This window comes from Sparus aurata, chromosome 14 (assembly GCF_900880675.1).
Source record: "Sparus aurata chromosome 14, fSpaAur1.1, whole genome shotgun sequence".
Taxonomy (NCBI): domain Eukaryota; kingdom Metazoa; phylum Chordata; class Actinopteri; order Spariformes; family Sparidae; genus Sparus; species Sparus aurata.
In genome coordinates, this window is record NC_044200.1 from 12,214,206 (window position 1) to 12,237,012 (window position 22,807).

The 22,807-nt window shown below is 42.5% G+C and overlaps 3 protein-coding genes across 3 annotated transcripts; 1 reads left to right on the forward strand and 2 right to left on the reverse strand.

The window, feature by feature from the left end:
* Positions 1–510: 510 nt before the first annotated feature.
* On the reverse strand, positions 511–3,513 carry avpr2l (arginine vasopressin receptor 2, like). The gene is made up of 2 exons (XM_030439783.1): positions 2,064–3,513; positions 511–953 (listed from the first exon to the last, which is right to left on the reverse strand). The coding sequence occupies exons 1-2, from the start codon at positions 2,887–2,889 to the stop codon at positions 874–876; spliced, it is 906 nt and encodes a 301-aa protein (XP_030295643.1). The 5' UTR covers positions 2,890–3,513; the 3' UTR covers positions 511–873.
* Positions 3,514–6,164: 2,651 nt separating this feature from the next.
* On the forward strand, positions 6,165–15,587 carry pnpla8 (patatin-like phospholipase domain containing 8). Its single transcript, XM_030439781.1, has 10 exons — positions 6,165–6,311; positions 7,634–8,772; positions 9,072–9,221; positions 9,329–9,480; positions 9,658–9,752; positions 10,029–10,200; positions 10,311–10,368; positions 10,542–10,736; positions 13,932–14,127; positions 14,275–15,587. The coding sequence occupies exons 2-10, from the start codon at positions 7,792–7,794 to the stop codon at positions 14,547–14,549; spliced, it is 2,274 nt and encodes a 757-aa protein (XP_030295641.1). The 5' UTR covers positions 6,165–6,311; positions 7,634–7,791; the 3' UTR covers positions 14,550–15,587.
* Positions 6,793–7,523, reverse strand: akap14 (A-kinase anchoring protein 14). Its single transcript, XM_030439785.1, has one exon. It carries the CDS (start codon positions 7,394–7,396, stop codon positions 6,896–6,898), a length of 501 nt encoding a protein of 166 aa, XP_030295645.1. The 5' UTR covers positions 7,397–7,523; the 3' UTR covers positions 6,793–6,895.
* Positions 15,588–22,807: the final 7,220 nt, after the last annotated feature.

The window sequence follows — 22,807 nt, forward strand, 5'->3', positions numbered from 1 at the left end:
TCCGACAGGTGCTTTCATCCCACGCTACAGAAACTAATTCGGCGTACCGTCTGTCTGTCGCAGGCACATTCATAAAGGTGACGCCAGCGCTATAAATAGTAAATGATCATTTATTTATTAGATCCAGTGTCAGGTACAGTCTTTTTCTGTATATTTGTGATCACGCATCATATCAAAGCAATGCAAGTACAAGCACAGAGCTCATGTGCCCAGTTTACATTATGATTACCTAAGAAGCATTTACATACCATTTGAAATTATCTGAATATATATGGCTGTTGATTTTCTTTTTTTTTTTTTTTTTTGTCAAAAAGGTGCTTTATGTGGAAAAAGCTTTCCCCTAATTCCCTCTGGCACTGAATGAAAGACAGTGTTGTGCTCAGTGGACGTCATGCCTGAGGGAAAGATACTCCTGCTGGCATATTTCAATGTAGGTTTAGCGACAATATATGTTTTTCCTATGTTTTGTTTGTCAGCATTAAAACAGAAAGCAATCAACTCACAAAATACTGCAGGATGCCACAGAGATTCCATTTAATGCTCGTATACAGCAACGCTGACAAGGATCCAGGTAGATTTTTATCATCACAAAAGAAATGATACAACAAATGTATGTCCTCTTCTATAAAAGAAAGAGTGTTTATACACGACAACTGCACACACTCAAGCACAGGACCCATGCCGCTCGACGCTTTTGGTGTCCTGGACGTCGTAAATCCTCGTCCAGATCACCCGTCTGGTCTTCATCAGACCCATGCATGTATCCGGAGTGGCATGTCCCTTGATATATAACATCTGTAACAGTTTTTGTTCATGCCGCTCCATCATTTTTTAATTTTATTTACTGTATGTTTTTTTTAGTTTTTGTTTTTTTCAGCTATAGTAGAGATATATCCAGGGGTTTGTGCAGCTGTTGAGGCTGGCCAGCAACATGATGATGGCAAACACCGGGCCTGTGGGAGGAAGATAGAAAAAATTTAAACATGCTGTAATAAATTGGATCTAAAAATGTGTCATTCACTATTAATGGGCCAATATAACATGAGGGCCTGCAGTGGTATTGTAATACGCAAAATCAGTCTCAAGGTCTTGTCTTGTAATTACCGCCTGGCGTTCCCATGATCGAAAAAACGCCACGCATGTGCCCTCTTGGATGTCCCATATTTTAAATAAAACCTAATAAAGTGCTCTCTAGGGTGCCCTTCCAGTGGACAAGACATGGTGAAGTACCTTTCAGTCCACCACTGTAGATAGCAGAAGAAATAAGGTGAGTGGAGGGAATTTGAATTTGAATGTGTCTTCTGTGTGTGTGTTTCAAAGCAAATGTGCATCTTTTAGTTCGCCTTGACTACAAGACCGGCCTACAGCACGGTGATATTATTCTGGCCTAAAAGCAATTTTTTCTTGCGATATTTTTTTGGCTATATCACGATACACTACAATATCCCCACATTTTAGTAATCATTAATGCAGCAGGGTACAGTTCTTGGCCACCCCACTGCACCCCCCATCGTTCACATGTGCCCCCCTCCCCTCATGTGATAAATATGCTTCTCACTAACAAGTACTGTATGTATATGCTTCTTTGTGATATTCCACATTAGATACTATTCATCTACAGTCAATCAACAATCAAAAATAAGATGCCACATTTTGGTGTCCACCCCAACATTTATGGTGGCGCCTTCTGGCCCGCTGATCAAACTTTTCTAGCGACGCACCTGCAGAAATACTTGAACGAATTCCACTATATTTTTGACCAAATACCTCAATATCGGTATTGTGACAATATTGTAGGGATATCTATTGGTACTTTCACAAAATATCAACACAATCTTTGAGAGTAATCTGAAATATGATAATACAGATATGACTGAGAGGGCAAAGTGGTCAAAAGAAGTCGAACATGCCGGTAAGTCCCGAAAATTACATTACTTTACTGTGTTGCAGACTTTTATAAATAAAAAACAAAAAACAAAAAACACAACGCTTGTACAAATATATCCAAACTCTAAGATGATACAGTTTCACGCAACGGTAAATAATCAAAAAATGGGACAAACCTTTAGTTGGCGCACTGCTTGGGCACCACGCCGACCACAACTGGACCACGAAGAACGGGCTCCAGCACACCGTGTATGTCATTATGATAACAAAAGTCATCTTCACGGTCTTCATCTTGGCGTTGGACACCCCCTTCATCATGCCCGCGCGTCCTGCCTGCAGCGCCTTCCTCTTCATGTTGAAGTAGACCGTCGTGCATATTCTTATCTGACAGTAGAGCAAAATGACCGCGGGCAGAGCATACACCGACAGGGTGATCCAGCTGATGTAGATCCGGCTCCCCCACGGTTCGACAAACGTCGCCCAGCAGTCGTACTGGTTCTCCTCCACCTCCTGCAGAGAGAAGATGAAGAGCTGAGGGGAGCTGAAGGCGAGGGAGATCAGCCACGCTGCGCCTATGGAGAGATACCTCCTGAAGGAGCCCTTCAAGAAGGAAACCATGGGTTTACAAACCGCATGGTACCGGTCTATGGTCATAGCTACTATCATGTAAGTGGAGGCGAACATCCCGACCACCTGCAGGTACTTTACTGTGCGGCACAGGAAGTCCGTGCCTCGGAACCTGTGCGTAATTTCAATGAGAAACTGCGGCAGGACTTGGAAAAAAGCCACCACCAGATCGGCCAGGCACAGGTGCAGGAGGAACAGCTGGGTCCTGGTGTTTCTTTTACGCTTCTTCCACAGTGCGCCGAGGAAGAAGAGGTTACCGCACGTTGCGAGCACAAACACCAAACCCAAAACCCCAGCTCTGAGGAGCGCGAAGTGTCCGTGCGCTTCTCCATCTTCGTCCGGCGCCTTTTCGGAGCTGTTGCCGCTGGGATCCATTTAAGCATGAAGCGAACTCCTGATTATTCCAGTTCCCACTTCAGGCTTCAGTTAACCTCTCACTGCGGCTACCAGGAGTTGGAGTGCTGCACTGTCGGCGCAGAGACGTCTCCCGATACATTTTCCTCCTTTGCGCGCGTGTTGCAAGTGACAGAGGCGGCTGTGAGGAGGAAAGTCGTCCACTTGAAGGGGCGAGGGGGCTCAGTGGAGACTCAATGCCAGTGCCAAGCTAATGAGATGTGCACATAGAATCATATGAAATAAGACGCAAAGGAATAAAACCCTAATGAGTCATTTCGTAATCCTCAGACCAATAACCTTAAAATCACCCTCCTTGATCATTTACTAATCATCGTCATTATAAATCTTTAATTCATCTTTCAAAGACTTTTCTTTGGCAAGTGCAATATTATAGTGTATATGAAAACCCATTTCTACCAGAAAAGCTTGATGGAAAAAATAAGTTTTCATGGCAAATCATAATTAGGGGTAATGATAAGGAAAAGTCATAATTATGAAATAATAGTAAAAATTATGAGATAAAAAGTCTTAACTCTGAGATTGACAATGTGAAAATCGAGTAATAAAGTAAATTTTTCAAATTCTGAAATAAAGAGTAAAATTTATGAGATTAAAAAATGTATTGTTATGAGATTAAAGTCATTATGAGATCAAAGAAAAGTAAAATTTGTGAGTTAAAAAGTCATAACTATGACATTAAAGTCATAATTATGAGATTTTAAAAAGCCTAAATTAAAGGTTAGGAGTTTACATTTTTAGATTAAAAACTCAATCATATATATTTATTATTTATTTATTATATAATCATATACGTTTTTTTCTTAATAACTATTATTTTATTTACCATGAGATTTTCTTTTTTTATCAAAGCTAAATTTTCATCGTTTTTATGATCTTTAACTGGCAGAAATGGGCTTTTATTGGCCATTTAAATAAATATATATATATCGATATAAAGATGACACTCAGATGCAGAGAATGAATTAATCAAGGGTTAAAGTACTGCTGCAAAACAGTAGGTTTGTCACTAATTTCTGTGTTAGATCGCAATCATTAAAAAGTATTGTCAAAGTAGCCTACTGTGTGTGTGTGTGTGTGTTTTATATATATATATATATATATATATATATATATATATATATATATATATATATATATATATATATATATATATATATATATATATATATATCACCGTGCTGTAGGCCGGTCTTGTAACACACACACACACACACACATACAGTAGGCTAGAAAGTTTGTCCTCGGTGTAAATGACCAAGATCTTTTCATCGCGTTTCTCCCAGTGACTGGCCTCACACAGCAGTGAACCTCACTGATATCAATAAGGGGGCGGCCATGACACCAGCTGACACTCTTCAGGAGTTGCCATTAAAGCTCAGACATTTGCCCCGCTGAGGCAGAGAAAGAAACCCCAGAGCAGGAAGGAAAAGCAGTAAAAAGGTCACCCTCGGCTCTACATCTAAACATCGCTTAAAAGCGCCACTTTGAAGAGCGTGGAACTCATCAGACGGTGAAGATTCGCGCTACTTTGCTCCCATATGTCTTCTTTCACACTGCTGGAAAAGAAAATGTCCAAAGTAGCGTGAAACTTTTAGTTCAGTTTATGCAGAATTAGCAAAGACTTGATTAGATAGCCTCATAAGAAATGTAATGTGTCGGGGAGAGCCCATGGACGGTCAAATCCAAAGTGGGCGTGGCTTAATGTGTTGTTATAACACCATGAGTGAAAAGAAAGTCACCCTTTTATGTTCCTAAGTTGCTTGCATATTCAGGACGTAAATACAGTGAAACTGTCGCTAAAATGCTAGACTTTTTTAGCTAGTGCGTATGAGTCAATCCTTCGTGTAAAAGCGTAATTACGAAGAGAGAGACAATTCATTCAGTTTGTAAACAATAAATCTCTGCGTCATTCCTAACCCTAATGCTCCACGCTGTACAATAATTAAAGAAGCAAAAATGATGAGTCTGAAGACGAGTTCGTGCTCCTGTTCAGCACCACCGCCGTGCACCGTAGAGAAAAACTGACGTCAAAGTTTCTTTATCTTTTTTTCCTCAGTACTAACAAACGGTGCATGCACCACCTGCTTGTAGCATAATAGGGAGACATGTCACACAGTGTATAGGGTGGCGGGGGAGGTATACAGTACAGTGGTGGAGCAGGCAACAAGAAAAGGAGGGAAACTATAATGTCACCGCCGCCTCACCCATGAAGAATGAAAGATAATACATGCTTTCTATAGGTCATAGCAGGGTGTTCATACGGCACAAGAAAAGGTTACGTGGGCACGGAGAGAAGAAACAAATGACAGTATTTTAGAGTTGTCACTCAGCCCGGCTCCGTCATACCCCCTGCCAAACTGCATACCTGAAAGAGCTGCAGGTAACCTGAAGTCCCCCAAACAATTGTAACCTGCAGCAGGTTACAATTGTTTCAGGGTCTTTTAAAGCAATGGCAATAGTAGAAAGAGTGGTATTATGCCTTTCTATTTCTATATGCCATTATTCTTTGCCTGTATGACAAAATGATATTAATAGTGATGATAATTGCTGCACCATTGTTGGCCTCTGACCTTCTTTTTATCCCCCGTATTCGTATCCGTACCTCCTACGCACATATTATTAGCGATCGCCCTGTCTACACTGTTATTTAATGGTCAGTTCAGCCCTTTCCAGACAAACAGAGGACACGTCAAGCCACCACTGTGCCTGTCATCCCTACTGCAAGAATGCCCAACGTGTTAATTGTCGTGCTGCTGTATAAAGGCATCAACGACCAGCGACCAAAGTAAACAGGTGATTGGCTTTTACCTATGTTGAAGTCTAACTGTGTTGAATCATTGATAACTCCAAAAACGAATGCCTAAAACATCTTAAATAGACGGACAGGTAATTTAATTGTTTATGTTTTGTTGTTTTAATGAGATACAATTTATCATATTGTTGCGATGCACTGGTGTTTCCAAGATGCCCATGAAAACTGATGTAGATGTTGCTCTCCATGGTGCTGATCTGCTTGTGGTACACAGCCGCTCACCACGGTGCTGAAAGAGTGAACTCAAAACCACACAGCACAATAACATTATTAAACCTCGAGTTATTTACACCGCACAAACTGTGTTGTGGATTCTTAATATCTGAAATTAAAATTGAATTGTTCACTCAGAAAACTCTTTATTGGAAGGGTGTTTTGTCGACGTCTGCTGGTATAAATAAAGCACTGCACTGGGAAAAAAAAACAGCGTACTACGTCACCTCCTCTCCTCTTCCTGTTTGGGTTTTCTAAGCTAAGCGGACCAGCATCCATTCATGTACTGCACCAGCACTACAGTGAATGGAATTATTTGGAAACCATTCTAACTGTCTTCATCTCCTCTCGTATGGTAAGAAGAAGACAATTTGCTGTTTTCCTGACAATAGGTGAATTAAGATACACTGACACCCAATTTTACGCTCTATTCATTAGCTACCGTCGGGCAAGCGGCGGCTAATGTAACGTTTTCCAGTGTTTACAACAGCTGTCAGCTAGCTACCTGCTCAGCAGTTAACAGCGTTTAAACGGCAGTGTCATAAGGTTTTTATTTATTTATCGTTAACAAAAAAAAGGTTTGGCTTGTTACCTAGCAAAAAAAAGCTCAATTGTCATGAAAACGTTTGAATTTGCTTGAACTTTAAAGCTAGCTAGCCTAGCCTAGCCACTGTGAGGTCCGACACAAACGTCAGACCTAAGCAAGAAATTAGAGGCTGACAAGTCATGCTAGTTAGCAATTTAGCATCAACTATCGGCGGTTTCACTTCGTGTTTAAGCTAAATATCCTTACTTTATTCCCAAGTGGGTTAACAATCATTCGCCAAACGAGGAAATTTAAAGTCACCATGTGGGATTTAATGCTAATACATAGCAAGTTGGATGAAGTTAGGGTTCAGAAGGGAAGTATTTTCCCTTCTGGGTGGTCCGGCAGTTGGCTCAAAGGTCCGCCGCTCTCCGGAGCAAAGTCTTACTCTTGATAACATCCGCAAGCCACTTGTCTCTGAACCTGCTCCTCCCGGGTGTGTGCACCAGCCTGTTGGACTCCACCACGAAGAGCACCTCCACGGGCAGATTGTGGGGCTTGACTTTTGATATATCCACCACGAAGTAGACGCTAGCTGTCCCCTGAATCGGTTCCCGCTGGGTCGGGGTGCTAAAGCGGGCCCGGTAGTGGTAGAAGGTATGATGCTCGTCCTCGGTTAAGTAGAGGAAGTCCAGACTGTAGAGCCAGCAGGGCTGCAGCTCCCAGGTTTGAATATACTCCCCAATCTGCCTCTTCCCAACCTCGACTGTGAAGTCTTTCCTAGCAACCCAGGTGATATTCCTCATCTCACTGTCAGCATCCACCTGCTCCTTCCTGACAGCATGGCGGTGTCTGTCCAGCAGAGCTGTCACAAGTTGAGCCGACTCTGTTCTAATATGTAGGTCCTCTCCCATCTTGCCTATGTACCTATGTGCAGCACCCAGATCGTGTAGGAACTGGGGTGTTTAAGTTGTTATTTGTGTAAGCTGTCCTCTGCATCTGTTTTTGTTGCTGTAACTGTTTCCATGGCTACCAGGATGGGTAGGGTGTCAGTGGAGCCCTCTGTTGGGCTTTTCTTCACATGCATGTTTGCCCCACATCTTTGAGAATTGCTTCTCTCTTGAGATAATTTCTGCCCCCCTTTTTTTCAGGAAACAGTGGAACAAGCAGCAAGTCTCCAAAATGGAATTTCTACTCAAACCACTGTAGCTGATGGCAGGTTTTCTGCCAGAATGCTACATGGTCTTACGCAGACATTAAGCATCATCCTTTTGCCTGATTAACTGATTCTGAGTGAGCGAGCACACGCATGTCGCGAATCAGGACCACGCTGGACAGTGTCACCAAGGCAGTAGGCAGCACGGACCTCATCTCCAAGTTCTCCCGCTTGAAGCCTGTCAGCGCTGCAGCCGAAGGCACCAATGCGGAAAAAGCTCTGGCCAAAGCAGAGTCCTTAGCCTCTAGCAACGCAGCCGCTGCCTCGCCACCTGAATCTACCATGAAAGAGGAAGAAGAAGAAGAAGGCGAGAAGAACGCAGAAGAGAGGGAGTCAGACAAGCAATGCCAGCAAGCTACAGAAAAGCCCTTTGTTGCCACAAAGAAGTCCAGTCTAGCTGCCGCGGCAACTGCATCAGTGCAGAGCTCTTCCTCCACTGTGGCAAAGCAAACCATGCAACTGTTTCACCCAGCAGGTCTTTCCACCGCCAACATGGATGACACCTACAAAACTCTGTCTCAGCACATCAATATTTACTTTGGCACCAGCACACAAGTTGAAGAAGGAGGCAACGTGCCGGCACAGAAAGACAAAGGAGGGGATGATCCCGCATCCGAACCAACTCTCGGCTCAGTTTCTCGGAAAACTGGGGACCACATTCCTATTTTGTCTCCAGTGGCGGCGGCTAAAAGTATTGAAGCACCCACTACCTCTCCTCCTCCTTCATCTCCATCTCCATCTCCGTCAGAAAACCTCACTCCTCCGGTGGTGACACCCTCGTCAGACATCCATACAACTGAAAATGCTGCTCAGCCCGTCCCTGCTCCCGCTACCTCCCCTAAAAAAGGCTTCACCCACTATCTTTCCTACCCTCGGCCCAGCATGCAGGCGTTTGTCGGCAGCTACATCACGCCTCTGGTCCCCAAATTCAGAGGCGATTCCAAAAGCGTTCCAGCCGACAAAGACAAGACTTCAGCAGTTGCTGTGGAAGAGCCCCCTGTGGAAAAAGCAGAAGAGAAGACAGAGAGTGAAGAGGAGAAAGCAAAGCAGCAGCTGTTGACTCAAAGAGAAAAGGTAAGATGCTCGGTTTGGCTCTAATGACACAGGAATGCATCAATGTTGTCTAAATGTGATGGATAATTTTAAAGTTTTAACTGTTGGTGGTGTCAACAATGTTAAAATTAGCCCATGTTGCCTTGGTATGATATAATATGTTGCTCGGCTGTTAAGTTTCAACATAGATGAAACAAAAATCTTTGAAAAGGCTCATGGTTAAGTTATTAAGGCATTGAAAAAGTACAGACATTATAAAATTAAATGAGTGGAATTCAATTTATCAGATTGCCTGGATGTTTTGTGTCCTTGTCATGCAGATAATAGCCAGAGTGAGTGTAGACAACAGGACCAGAGCTCTGGCGAAAGGCCTGCAGAGAGTCACTGACGTCAAGCTCCTCACCAGTCGAGTGGAGGAGCTCAGCTATCACCTCCTGGAGTTCCCCGAGACGCGAGGTGTAGCTGTCAAGGTGAGTGTGCATCACCCTGCAGTTCAATTTAATGTCAGATTTCTTGCACAGTCCTTGAGACATTTTGGCAGACGGTAGCTTTGTGTAAAACTGTGACTTTTTTTTAGGAGAGTGTGCTGCCCTGCCTGCTGCGTTTGCGCCAGGCCAGAGACCTTCCTCTTCAGGCTACTGTGAGGGAAGCGCTGGCCCTGGTTGGCTACACGGAACCAGTCAAAGGCAGAGGGATTCGGGTCCTGACCATAGACGGAGGTGGAACAAGGTAAAGCCATTCCAGGGAGAAAAAAAACAAATGTATTATCAGTGATTCAGTCTGATTTGATGTTCTTATAAGCAGTGTTTGAAATAAAAAAAACTGTATCATTGTAGTCCAGCTGTGCAAGACCACCTCTTAAGTTTATGTCAGTCTGTGTTCCTAAACCTTGTGACTTTCTTACAGGGGCCTGCTGGCCCTGCAGACTCTTTATAAACTGCAGAGCCTGACCGGCAAACGAATCCACCAGCTCTTCGATTACATCTGTGGAGTGAGCACAGGTAGATTTAGTTGCTATACATTTTTGTCTGACACTGACCGAACATTTTGGATTAGTTTTAAGGATTCAAAGATTTTTTTTGCCTTTTCAGAATCATGTTTTTTACAGCGATGTTTGTCTTGTCTTGTGTAATAGCCGTGTCTGTTATTGTATTACAGACCTGAGTAAAAATGAACCTCCCTTGTGAGCTATAAAGAACATCTAATCTAATCAAGGTAAACTCATGATTCTGTCCTTTTTTTCACTGCCATATAAAACTTGCTCATGTCTACTTTAGGTGCCATTTTGGCGTTCATGTTGGGAATTTTCCAGATCCCTTTAGAGGAGTGCGAGGAGATGTACAGAAAGCTGGGGGCAGATGTCTTTAAACAGAACGTCATCGTCGGAACAGTCAAAATGGGCTGGAGCCACGCTTTCTATGACAGCGAGATATGGGAAAACATCCTCAAGTAGGTCTTCCAGTTCTTTCACGCCTTTTCTACTCTCTGCCATCCTTGATTTAAAAAATACTGGTGTCTAATTTGTCTGTACTTTTGATCTGTTTTTGTATTTTCTTTAGGGAACGGATGGGTGAGGGTCATATGATAGAGAGTGCCAGGGACCCACACTGCCCTAAAGTGAGTCACATGTCTTTTTCAGAGACAAACACAGATCTGAAGACAATAAATAAAACGACCAACATCAGGATTTGGTTTTATTTTTTGTACAGTAGAGCATCTAAGAAAACATCAGCAAACTACAGATGACTTTGCATGTTGCCCCATAAATTTGCACTTTGTGTGTCCACCAGGTGTCAGCAGTGAGCGCCATAGTGAACAGGGGTTTACCCCTGAAGGCCTATGTGTTTAGGAACTACAGACTCATGCCAGGAGTGAGATCTCACTACCTCGGAGACTGCAAACACAAGATGTGGCAGGCCATCAGGGCCTCGTCTGCCGCCCCAGGCTACTTCCAGGAATTTGTGCTGGGAAAAGACCTCCATCAGGTACGACATGGAACTGAGAGAACCAGGAGAGCCCTTGGCTAAATTATAAAAAGGAGGTTAATAGTTACAAAGACTGCAGAACAGAGTTTTTTTTATTTGGGCATCTCTGCATTTATTCCACAAACTCACCACTCGACCACTGCAGTGTTTAAATGGTATCAGTTAAATTTTACAGCATAAAACATACAGGGTTTGTGTTATTGTGTCAGTAACATAATCGATCTACATCATCAACATAGTGATCTCAGAAGTCACATCTGTATGGGAGCTGTAGTTTAATGTGCACAGATACATTTTCCTTGAAATCTGACCAATCAATACACTTCCACTCTGGTGCTACATTGCCAAGTGCCAAGGACAGAGGCACTGAGTGTCACACTGCATCTTGTGTGTGTGTGTGTGTGTGTTTGTGTGTTTGTGTGTTTGTGTGTGTGTGTCTCTGTTTTTTTCTCACTTTTTCTACAACCTTGAAGGCAATCCCTTAATTGCTTCACCCTCTCCCCTGGCTGTCAGGAGTCAGAGAGAGTGAGAGAAAGTGATGAGAGGTATGGATGGAGGTAGAGCGGTAGAAAGGCTCCATCCCCCTGAACATCAAAGGCCTTGTCCTCTTATGACGTCCCCTGGCTTCCTGCAGAGAAATTGAAAGCTTCTGATTTGATTCCCCATCAGGGCTCCTGTGTGTCAGACCACCGCTGTGTAAAAGTCTGTTTCAAGTGGTCGAAAATAGAAGAATATTTTTTTTTAAAGATTAGGTTTAAGCTAGAGGTCATTGAATGAAAATCAGGCTGTTAAGGCATTTGATAAATAACTGCATTAATTTACTTTTTACTACTTATCTTTTACACCATAGGCCGGTATAACAGAGCGTCTTTAATATGTTATTTTATGAAGTTTGATTATTAGGGCAGATATCTTTAGTTGGTCTTCATGGGCAGCAAAAATGCTCAAGGCTAAGCTTAAATCTGATAACCTACTTAGGCACAATTAGCCTCGTCCCTGCTTTCAACACTCTCCCACTGCCATTTCCCATAGCAAGAATCCTGGTAGACGGCCATTTATAATGTTCATCAAAAACATATACTAATCTCCAGTCCCACTCTGCATGTTTACTCACCCGAGCCTTGATACCACTCTTTTAAAATTAAAACAAATGGCCTGCTAGTTCTTTGCCTTTTCCAGCAACTACTAATTTAGCAAATTAAAGGGGCACTATGTAGTTTTAGAGAAGAAATTCAAACTCAGAATCAAGACATTTACAATATTAAAGAGGTAATAATACAGACTTAGAAATATGATTTCTTTCCGTTACTTAATAAACAAGCTGTTCTCAGAGGAAAATAAGCTCCCCATAACATTTTTCGAAGCTAGAAAGGTGGCAGGGTCCGCCAAATATAAACAAAGTAAAATAGTATGAGATTGTGTTGTTCTTTAAGGTCAGTTTGTTTATTCAGTCATTAAAAACAAAGATATTTTTCTCATCCCCATAACAACATAATGCACCTTTTAACAAATGTAACTGCACCGTCTAACCCAGAAAAGTTGTGCGATGTTGCTAGATAGGCAGGATTTCCATTTGTTTCCCGTGGAGTCTGGGATGACAGCACTGATGGAAAGATGGAGAGTGAATGAGTTCTGTCTGTCTGCATATGTGTTGTTCTCCACATTCCTCTTGGAGCTGTGTTGTGTTTCATCGACAGTTTCAGCTACTGTCGCCGCCCACCGGTCTCACTCCTACGTTAGTTTTCAGCACCAGCAGCGGTATTTCTCAGGAAAAATTCTGCCACTGCAGAGCACCAGAAATACATATTCAACACAGCGGAAAAAAGATGCAGTCACAAACCTTAACTTTGATCAAAGATTTAGATATTTCTTCCTCGTATTGCAGCTGTCTGCCTGCATGAGGATGCTGCATTATAGAAGCATTTCGCAGTGATTGGATGCCGGCTGGGTGTCAGGGTGGGAGGTTGAAGGTCAGAGCTGAGGAGCAGCTGTGTAATTAACCTGCTGTCTCAAAATTGTGAACTGTGTTCCACTGTTTCAATAGCTCTCACCTGAGGGTAAATGGCTTTATAATTAGGCAAAGAGTCATACATATTTGTCAGGACTGTCATTTCGAGCCATTTTGAATCCCAAAAATTAAACATTTTCTGACTAGTTAGTTGCTTAAAAAATGTTTAATCTGCATTTGTTTTTGTTGACTAACATTTTCTAATGCCTCACATTGTCAGCTCTATCCTTGGAGAAAGAGAGGATTGAGGCATTTTGGATACTTTTCTAGCATCCACCCCCATCCCCCTTTTTAGAGGCATGGAAATGACCTTTACCCCCCACCCTGCTGGGGAGGATCAGACCTCTTGTGTGCCACACTCTCTGTCTCTATTAATCCACGCCAAAATCACTTCAGTGGCTGGAGAATGTCCAAAACTGGACTTGGGGAGAGACTGAGAAATGAGGATTTAGCGCTAAATCGGCCCAGGCATCCATTCAGCTTGATTGTCCCCTTTCTATCATTGTTGCTGACGTAGGATCAGCAACTCTTTAATGAATCCACAAACAGGCCTAATGAAAAAGCAATCATGTCATTTGTGTCACTAAATTAAGTCAGTCAAGATTGGAATGCTGAAGTAGAATATGCCTTATCAATCAACTTACATTCAGAATAAAACCGACTATTCATGTAGCTAAATTAAAAAAATGACTAAATTAAAAGGGCTACTGCAGCTGCTCGAAAAGACAGCTTTTCCCACTTGTTTACTTCAGAATTAACAGGGCTGCTGCCCGCGCAGCACATCTCTCGCCAGGGAGCTTCTTTTCCTCCGGCCTAAAGCTGTGTCGCTCTGGGACAGCTTGTTCACTTCACCTCATTTGTCCCCCACAGGCTGTCACATCAAATATATTAAAGCAAGAGGCAAAATTCTATGCATTTGAAGTGTCCTTTGTGTGCATTAACCTTGGTTAGTAGGCATATTTGACCGATGGAACCCTCGGAGTGACTTTAAAGTTTTTTGGCTCATGGTTGAAAAACACACTTTTAACATGCTTCTCATAAACAAACATACTTATTGCTTATCACTTAAATTTGACCCAGTTCTTGTCTTGTAGATGCAGTATTGGCACACATATACCATTATTTTGTTGTCCTACAGTTGGTAACTTTGGGGTTATTTGCTTCCCATTTATCATTTCCTCCTTTAGGATGGAGGACTCCTAATCAACAACCCCACAGCGTTGGCCATCCATGAGTGTAAGTGTCTGTGGCCCAACACGCCTTTGCAGTGTGTGTTGTCTCTTGGCACCGGACGGTACGAGACGGCGGGTAAGAATGGCACTACCTACACGAGCCTCAAAGCCAAGCTCACCAACGTCATCAGCAGTGCCACAGATACAGAGGGTAAGACCACACAAAATGTTGTTTATAAGTGTTTGATATACCTCACACAAGTATTTATAAACCACGGAGTGGAGTCGGGGCAGTGTCTTCAAAGATAAACCAGTAGAGGGAATGCAGAATTGTCTGTAACGTAATGCCTTATTTCAGAGGTGCACACCATGCTGGATGCCCTCCTCCCCCCTGACACCTACTTCCGCTTCAACCCCTACATGAGCGAGGACATCCCGCTGAACGAGAGCCGCGTGGAGAAGCTGAACTTCCTCAAGAGCGAGGGGGAGCGCTACCTTGAGCGCAACGAGGCCAAGCTGAAGAAGGCGGCCAGCGTGCTGGGCCAGGAGAAGAGCACCATCCAGAGAGTGGCCGAGTGGGCCAAGCTCAAGGCCGACATGTACGAGGGTCTCCCCTTCAGGTCCAAGCTGTAGTTGCGGGCCTGGCAGCAGTGTGAACACACAAGAGTTTTTAAGGTAAGAAGATGTATGTACAAAAACTCCCAAGAACTGATTAACTGCTAACAAGGGAGCAAACTGGACACATTTTTTTAAGCATCCTGGGAAAAACAAATAATTTATTCACAGGGTTTAATCGCATACGTGACACTAAAAGGACTGTTACTGTTATTACTGCTATGGTTATTTATTAAAAATAGACCATACGGTGAATGATTTGACTTGTTCTTTATAGGACAGAATGTGTTTGATAGAGACAGAGTGATATCAATTAAAAATAATTCAGCAAGTTCTGAAATCATTCACTGAAGGAAAAATGTATGTATACACAAGTTCATAAATATATGAATTACTTGCTGGTTAAAAGTGTTGGTCGACTGAATGCACAGAGATGGTGATGTGGCACAGACACACATCATGAAACATTAATGATTATATGATTACTAGTTATTTTGTTAAGAAATAAGACTGACGTTCCGTTAACTTGAATACATTAAGAAGCTATTACTACACGATTGCACAGTGAGAACAAAGACGTGACTGCCTATTTCTAACACTGTACAGAGGAAAGACCTCATGCACTTTGTAGAATATCATTCTTAATTTAGAAAATGTAAATAATCTTTGAGGTAATTATGAATTATTTGAGTGCTCTTGCTAGAATTTAAGAATATGATGGAGGTAGTACTGTTGACTCGTCATTTTACTGTCAAGAGACATTTGTTCTGATTCTGATTAGAATATAACAGGAATTAAATACTGTTCCCCTCGTGGTACAAAGCATGTTCTCCATTGTGGCCCATTATGCAGTATGAAGATTTTGCCTTTAACCTCATTTAAGCCTGATTTTTCTCAGGCCTGGCTGTTGTTGTGGCACACTTTATAAATCTGACACACTTTTTAAATTGTGAGAATCCCGATTGCCATGATTTCCTTCTTTGTTGCTTGGTGGAATGCAAAAAGGAAACAAAAAATCTCATGAAAAAATAAAATCTGGTTTTCAAAACTTAAAAAAAAAAAGTTTGTGTCTTTGTATTGTGACCTCTGTGTATAAAATAAGTGGGTTGGGAATACAAGCTGTTTGATATTACAACTTGCCACACACATCACAAGGAGCCCCACAATAAAATTGTCATGAAGGAATGCTACGTGTCTTCCTATGATGAATTGTTGGTTTTCTGCCCCCATTGTTCTGATCCCATTGAAGATCCGCTGAAATTCCACTGCGTCATTCCTCCCAGTCAAACCCTTGTTACCCCAGTCGACGTGAACAATACGCTACGAGGAGGCATACCTACAAACTTCCACAACAATGACAGATGTTTGAAAGATGTGTGTCGAGTATTTCACTTGACTGATGTCTCACTCCAGGTTTCAAGTCGAAACGGCTTGACTGATAGATTGATGGCCCTTTTTTTACTTTCAATGCCCGCTGGAGCTTCACCCCGACAAGCCTCACCCAAACATCAAGGTCTGATTTATGGCTGTGTTTCCTTCACTTGGCTTTACTCTCAAAGGGGCTTTCTCAGCTGGTAGACACTGATACTGGAGTGATAGATCCTGCATGAAAATCTATGTTGAAAGCTGGCAGTGAGGCTGAACATTTCTTTTAGACACATAGATGGATTTCTGGAATAATGCACATTTTAGTTTAGATTCTGTGTGTAAAATCATAGAAGACAAATGAGGAGGCGGATTTTGGAACCAGCAGCACTTTCATGCAAAGTAGGTGCGATGTATAGTTAGACAGTTTAAGTCCTCTAAAAAGGAAATGAATTCCTCGAGTCAAAGTACACTGCTTTATTAAGCACACTGTATGTCATTTCTGCAGCTGCGGATCCCTCAGTTAGAACGATAACACATTGTAGAAGAAGTAAGGGATCATGGGAGTTGTTGTCCTCATTGTTAAACACCAACAATTAGTGATTAAGATCTATCTGGCATCAGACATAAATCTGCACAAAGTAATGTATTAAAGTTTTTTTCATGTTTAGTCACTTTACCAACTTATTCCCTCAAGCTTTTATCATCTGTTGTTTCCCTGGAAGTCATAGCGACAGACGGCCATATGAAGCGCACTGTTAAAGCGAAACTCTCACCAAAAAGCAACCGAGGCTTTATTTGGGATTGAATATGAGTCAAACCTTCGTGTGAAAGCATAATTATGACGAAAGAGGCACTTTTAAGATTTACCGTAGTTTCGGTTTTGGGCACGTCAATTTTGAACGGGAGTGCATGGGGCAAGACATGCTAGCATAAAAACCGCTATTTTTAGAACACTAAGAAGGCTCGACACAACATGAAACTTTGCTCGTAGCATCACCAGGGTCTCTACTCATGAACAAGAGCATTGAGAACATTGTTTGTGTACACAGAGTTTATGAAAAAGAAGGTTTTTGAACTACTTACGTTAGCTGCTGCGCTCCTGCGCGTCGCCGTCATGGCAGGCAAAAAGTGTCGATCCCCGAGTGCGACCTGACAGGCACGCTTGAGGAGCGGTTCACCATTACTCTCCTGCCTGTCAGGTCGCAGGTTGTGTCGAGCCTTTTAAGTGTTCTAAAAATAGCGATTTTTATGCTAGCGTGTCTTGCCCCATGCACTCCCGTTCAAAATTAACGTGCCCAAAACCGAAACTACGGTAAATCTTAAAAGTGCCTCTTTCGTCGTAATTATGCTTTCACACGAAGGTTTGACTCATATTCAATCCCAAATAAAGCCTCGGTTGCTTTTTGGCGAGAGTTTCGCTTTAACCTGAGTAAAATTATTGATTTATATGGGTTTGAATTTTGTTGGTTATGTATGCGATAATGTAGGTACACATCTCAAAATAATTAACGCAGGCTTGAGTATCATTTTTTTTTTTTTTACATTTTAAAGCATAAATGTTACATCTTTTAGGGAAAAAAATATATAAAGCCTTTATAAAAGCTATTAGAGCCTGGCCTATACTTGATTTAAGGGGCTGATGCTGACACCAATGTTAGGGAGTAAAACATTCCGATATCAACTTATTGGCCCTCAAAGGATATTTAAGGATACTTTACAGTTCAGTAATGAGCTTCATGGTGCCATAAGGAGAATGATGCTTGAATAGACAGGCATGTAAAGATAAAACTATATGATTGACTATACACTGCATGGTGTAAGTTATTCGAGTGACCACCACTTTTCAAGACAAAGTACAGAATGCTTTAATGAGTAATATACATCCAAAAAAAATTGACTTTCATGGCCCAAACACCCTTTCAGACAGAGTTTTTCAGGTCAAGCTGTCTGTTAGTCACACATGCCCGGTTTTGAATCAAATTACTCTCCAGAATATTATTCTTGTGAGCTGTCATTGGCTCCATTCCTCACTTCGCCACACACCTGTGCTGCTCTGAGAACTTTTAAAACAGGGGCACGATTGCTGCTGTGACATTCCGCTGTGGAACACGGCGCGAAACATCATTCAAGCCTCCGATCCAGCTGCGTATGTGGAGACTGAGTGTCTCTGACAAGCTCAGTCGAGACAGACAAATGAGGTGAACCTGAGATTAACACTCTCTGGCGATGTTCCTCATGTTGGCAATTTTCCTTTGTGCGCGAAAGGCCAAAGTGCTACGGTAAAGTGAAGTCTGCCAGGTTGTGTTTACGTGACGGAGTGGGAAATATATATAGTTCATACCGCAGCAATATTAGTTGCTTGTTGTGGCAGGAACAGCCCGTCTCTCTTCCTCCTCCTCCTCCTCCTCCGCTGGCAGAATTGGATTGTCTGGTCTTATGGTGTTCCCTAGCAACCGTTATAGTTCCCTTCTCGTTTACAATCTTCTCAATGTATGTGCGCCCACGTTTGCCTAAAACTGTCCCTGATCTGGCAGAAATGTGTTACACAATCCACCTCCTTTTATTTTTGCTGTGGAAAGTGGGGTTTTTTTGACAGTTGGAATTGCATGGAAAAATGGATTGCTTTGAAGTTTGCCATCCCGGACAGTGTTTTATTTTTTTCTCCTCCTCCGGTTGGCACATACTGTTTATAAGCCCCATGTCTGCCAGGAAAGTGCCATCTTACAAAAACAACAGTTGACAGGCAGAAAAGATGTTTGTGCACGTTGGCTCACATTGTCATGACGTGCCTTGCGCAGTGGGCCATAGGTACAGGTCTGTAAAAACAGTTAGGCTTAGCATCATAATCTACGAGTTAACTGTATCGCCGACGATACAAGTACACCAACGAATGCGTCCCCGAAGAGTTACAAGTGTGTTTGGAGCCCACACAGGAATAGAAATGGGGAAGGAGGAAAGTTTGCCATCTGTGATTGCAGATGACAAAATCCAACCCAGTCACCAAAAATAAATGTGCATTTCTGCAAACCACAGGAAAAGCTGCATGTTTTGGCTTCGGTGGTTCTATTCCCACATTCATAGTTTTAAAAAAACATCCTGAGAGATAGTTGGTATCTTGTTAAAATTATGTTAAAACGGTGGGCCCTCATTAAAAATACCCAGTGGCTTCACACTTACAAACGTTTAAACACATCCCAAACACGCAAGATGTGAAACAATGTCTCGAGTACTGGCCTCTCATTAATTTTATCCAGGGGTTTCATGTTACAAATGTTGGACACGTCTCGAACAGTGGTATCTCGTTAAAACTATCCAGTGGTTTCACACTTACAGATGTTAAGACGTCAAACGCGGTCTCTCTTTACAGTGGTTTGGTGCTTAAGACAGTTTAAACACTTTCTCGCTCAGTGCCCTCTTGTGCGGTGGTTTCTTGCTCGCAAATGTGGAACGCCGTCTCAAACAGTGGTCTCTCCTTCAAACGTAGGTATGTTTTGAATGAGGGACCTTTGCCAGTCGGTTAGTGTGGGGACACACACCTGCCCACACAAAAACATGCACACACACATCCTATTTGTCCAACAGCCATGCGGGAATAAGAACACTGTGCTGTGTTTACCTGATCCTCTAGGTCAATAAAGGCCTTCCTAAGATCTTTTACACCCATGGAAAGCAGTTATGCATTTGATAATAATCAACGAGCTGGAGCGTGACTTGTTGAACAAATACATGTTTTGTTAGAGGAGCTTCATTGCTTAAACTCCTCTTTTGTTTTGGTCCCAGCCTTCCCCTAGGAAATGTCACCATAACTAGGAGCAACGCTACATGACTCACATATGAATTCTAATGCCCCCCGGTCTGCATGAGTGTTGCATGTGTTTATCATGTGCATGTATACCCCTTTTATTTCACACAATGCTGATGACCTGTACATGCCCTATGGCGAGCTGCACATGAATAGGCCGCAGCAGTGAAAGCCCAGTTACGCTTTCTATCATAAAAGAGAAAGAAAATATGTAGCTGCCTTTCAATCATTTGATGGGTAGACAAAAAGACAGAGAGAAGTAGACACAGTCTTTAACAGTGGTCTCTGGTTAAAAATATCCAGTGGTTTCAAGTTTACAAATGCTGAACCCGTGTCTCAAACAGTGGCATCTCATTGAAATATCAATGGTTTCATGGTATGAAATGTTGAACCCTGGCTCGACCACTGTTTTTTTTTTTTTTTTTTCCTGTGAAAGATATCCAGTTGTTTCTTGATTAGGAATGTTGAAATGATGTTTGGAACAGTGCTATCAGGTGAAAAGTATCCAGTGGTTTCACGTGCAAATTGTACAGCGGTTTGGTGCATACAGATGTTGAGGCACCATCTTGAGCAGTGATCTCACGTTTGAAGTATCTGGTGGTTTCAAGTTTACAAATGTTAGGCAAATTTTAAAAGGTGGTCTCTTGTTTGGAACAGTGGTCTCATTAAAAATATCCAGTGGTTTCATCCTTGCAGATGTTGAAACACTCTCGAACGGAGTGTCTCGTTATAACCATCCAGTGGTTTCACGCCCACAGATGCTGAAACATCATCTCGAACAGTGGGCCCTCTTGGAAATGATCCAATGCAATGGTTTCACGCTTACAGGTGATGACGTCGCCTCAAACAGTGGTGTCTCGTTAAAACTATGCAGTAGTTTTGCACTAACAAATGTCGGAACATCTTGAACAGTGGTCTCTCACTCGGTCGCTGTCTTTTACCCTTCCGCGTCACCACCATGCACTACTTTTCCTGATATGACAGTCGACTCATATACAGTTAGTGTAATGGAAGCATGATATTTACACATGATATGTGTTGTGAAAGTGCTGATATATGTAGGACACCTACGGATTTGAACATGTCCATGGTTTGCAAAAATGAAATTGCCAGCATTGTGTTCTGAGAGTCACAGAGTCACCCAAAGAGGAAAAATACTTATAGGTCACTTCTCTTCTGCCTTACCTGGGTCACCTCAGGATACGTAGCGTAAAAAAGCTCCTGCTTATAAGCGAGAGGAAGCTGCTTCACATGGTTGATTGTCAGGGACGTGCTCTCTGACCAAGTTAGGAAGGCTGTTGTATACTATAACAGTATGGAAGTAGGTGTCTGGTAGCTGTCCAAAGAGACATTGTCAGGCTGTAATATATCCTGGCCCGGTGTTAACTGGTTTCAAAGTACACAGTGCCCCGTAGAAGGCGTGGACCAGATCCCAATAATGTAAAATGATGCTTGTTGAGTGTTTTGTCTTGCAGATGATTTAGCGCCAAAATACTTGACAAACAATCAGCCTCGTTTGTTTTCATGCAGGTGACCGACTGACGGAGCAGACAAACACTTCAGACGCTTTCTGAAATGAAAATATGTTGAAAGCGCCTGGGAGTATTTCACACTTGGCAGCAGTATGTCTGTAAAGTCATGCTGGAAAAAACAAAAAAAAAAGTACATCTGTCCGTTGTTACGTCTCCTCGCTGAAAAGAAAACCGGCGGAACAGTTTGCACAGCGCTGTGGTTTCTCCACAGACCTCTGCCAGTCGGTTAGCGTGGGGACACACCTGCGCACACAAATAACACGCACACACACACACACACACACACACACACACATCCTATTTGTCCAACAGCCATGCGTGAATATCAAACAACACTGTACTGTGTTTACCTGATCCTCTAGGTCAACAAAGGTCTTCTAAATATGTTTTTTTTTTCGAAGTTACACCCATGGAAGGCAGTTATGCGTTCAAAAATAATAATCAATCAGCTGGAGCATGACTTTGTTGTGGTACAGATACACTGACACAGTATTAGCTCGTGTTTGATCTCCTGTTTTGTTTTGGTCCCAGCCTTCCCCCAGGACTTGTCACCATTACTAGCAGCACCGCTACATGACTCACATATGAACGCTGTTGCCCCTCGGCCCTGGGTGAGTGTTAGGTGTGTTTATCCTGTGCATGTATACCCCTATTATTTCAAGAAAAGAAAATGTGAACATATACCCCCTTTTTCCCCTACACGATGCCAATGACCTGAACCTGCCTTACGGTGATCCACACAAGCCACCGGCGTAAAAGCCCAGTTGGACCTTTTATTTAATTTAATCTTTTCATCACTCGTTTGGCTGGGAGAAAAAGAGAGAGAGAGAGAAACAGTGTGGACATTACTGATGGAAAAGGTCTTAATGTGTGTGAGACATGCCCGGGCTGCTCCACTCTGGATTTGAGTGATGGGGTTGGGGGTGTTCACACAAGCGCACGCACAGCTGTCAACTAAGTGCTGCAGTGTGAAATGTGACGTGGATTGGCGGGTCAGTAATGATAATGTGATGTGCGGTGGGCCGTTTGAAACCAGAGCAGCCGTGTCTGTGTCTGCACGAGCCACCTGGCCCGCGGTGCCGGCAGAGAAACACCTGTGTCTGACATGGGAAACATCCAGAACCAGGAGCTTTCTATTAAAAAGTCATTTGGGGGCAGTGTCAACATCAGAAAGTGGTGCAAGATGTATTCAGATAATTTATTTATTAGCAATATAACTTTGTGAAAACACTCTCCTAGAGGTAAAAGTCCCGTATTCAAGAAATATGCAGTAAAAATTGTGTTTTATTATTATATCTGAGGTTTTTACTGCTGCATTAATGTGAATGTTACATTTTACTGCTGTGGGTGTCTTAAGGTTGAGATGATTTTACTACTGTTCAAACCGTTGGGAAGCTTAATCAACAACATTGCATCAGATGCTGTGAGATTATCATAGGTTTGCATCATTGCTGTCCTGCTTTCGGCTTTGTGTCAGTGTATTTTTAAGTTTACTAAAGAGGGGTTTTTTAAACAGTTCATTTAGCGTTACAACAAGGAGAATTTTTTGAGCACATGAAGAAACACTTCGTCCT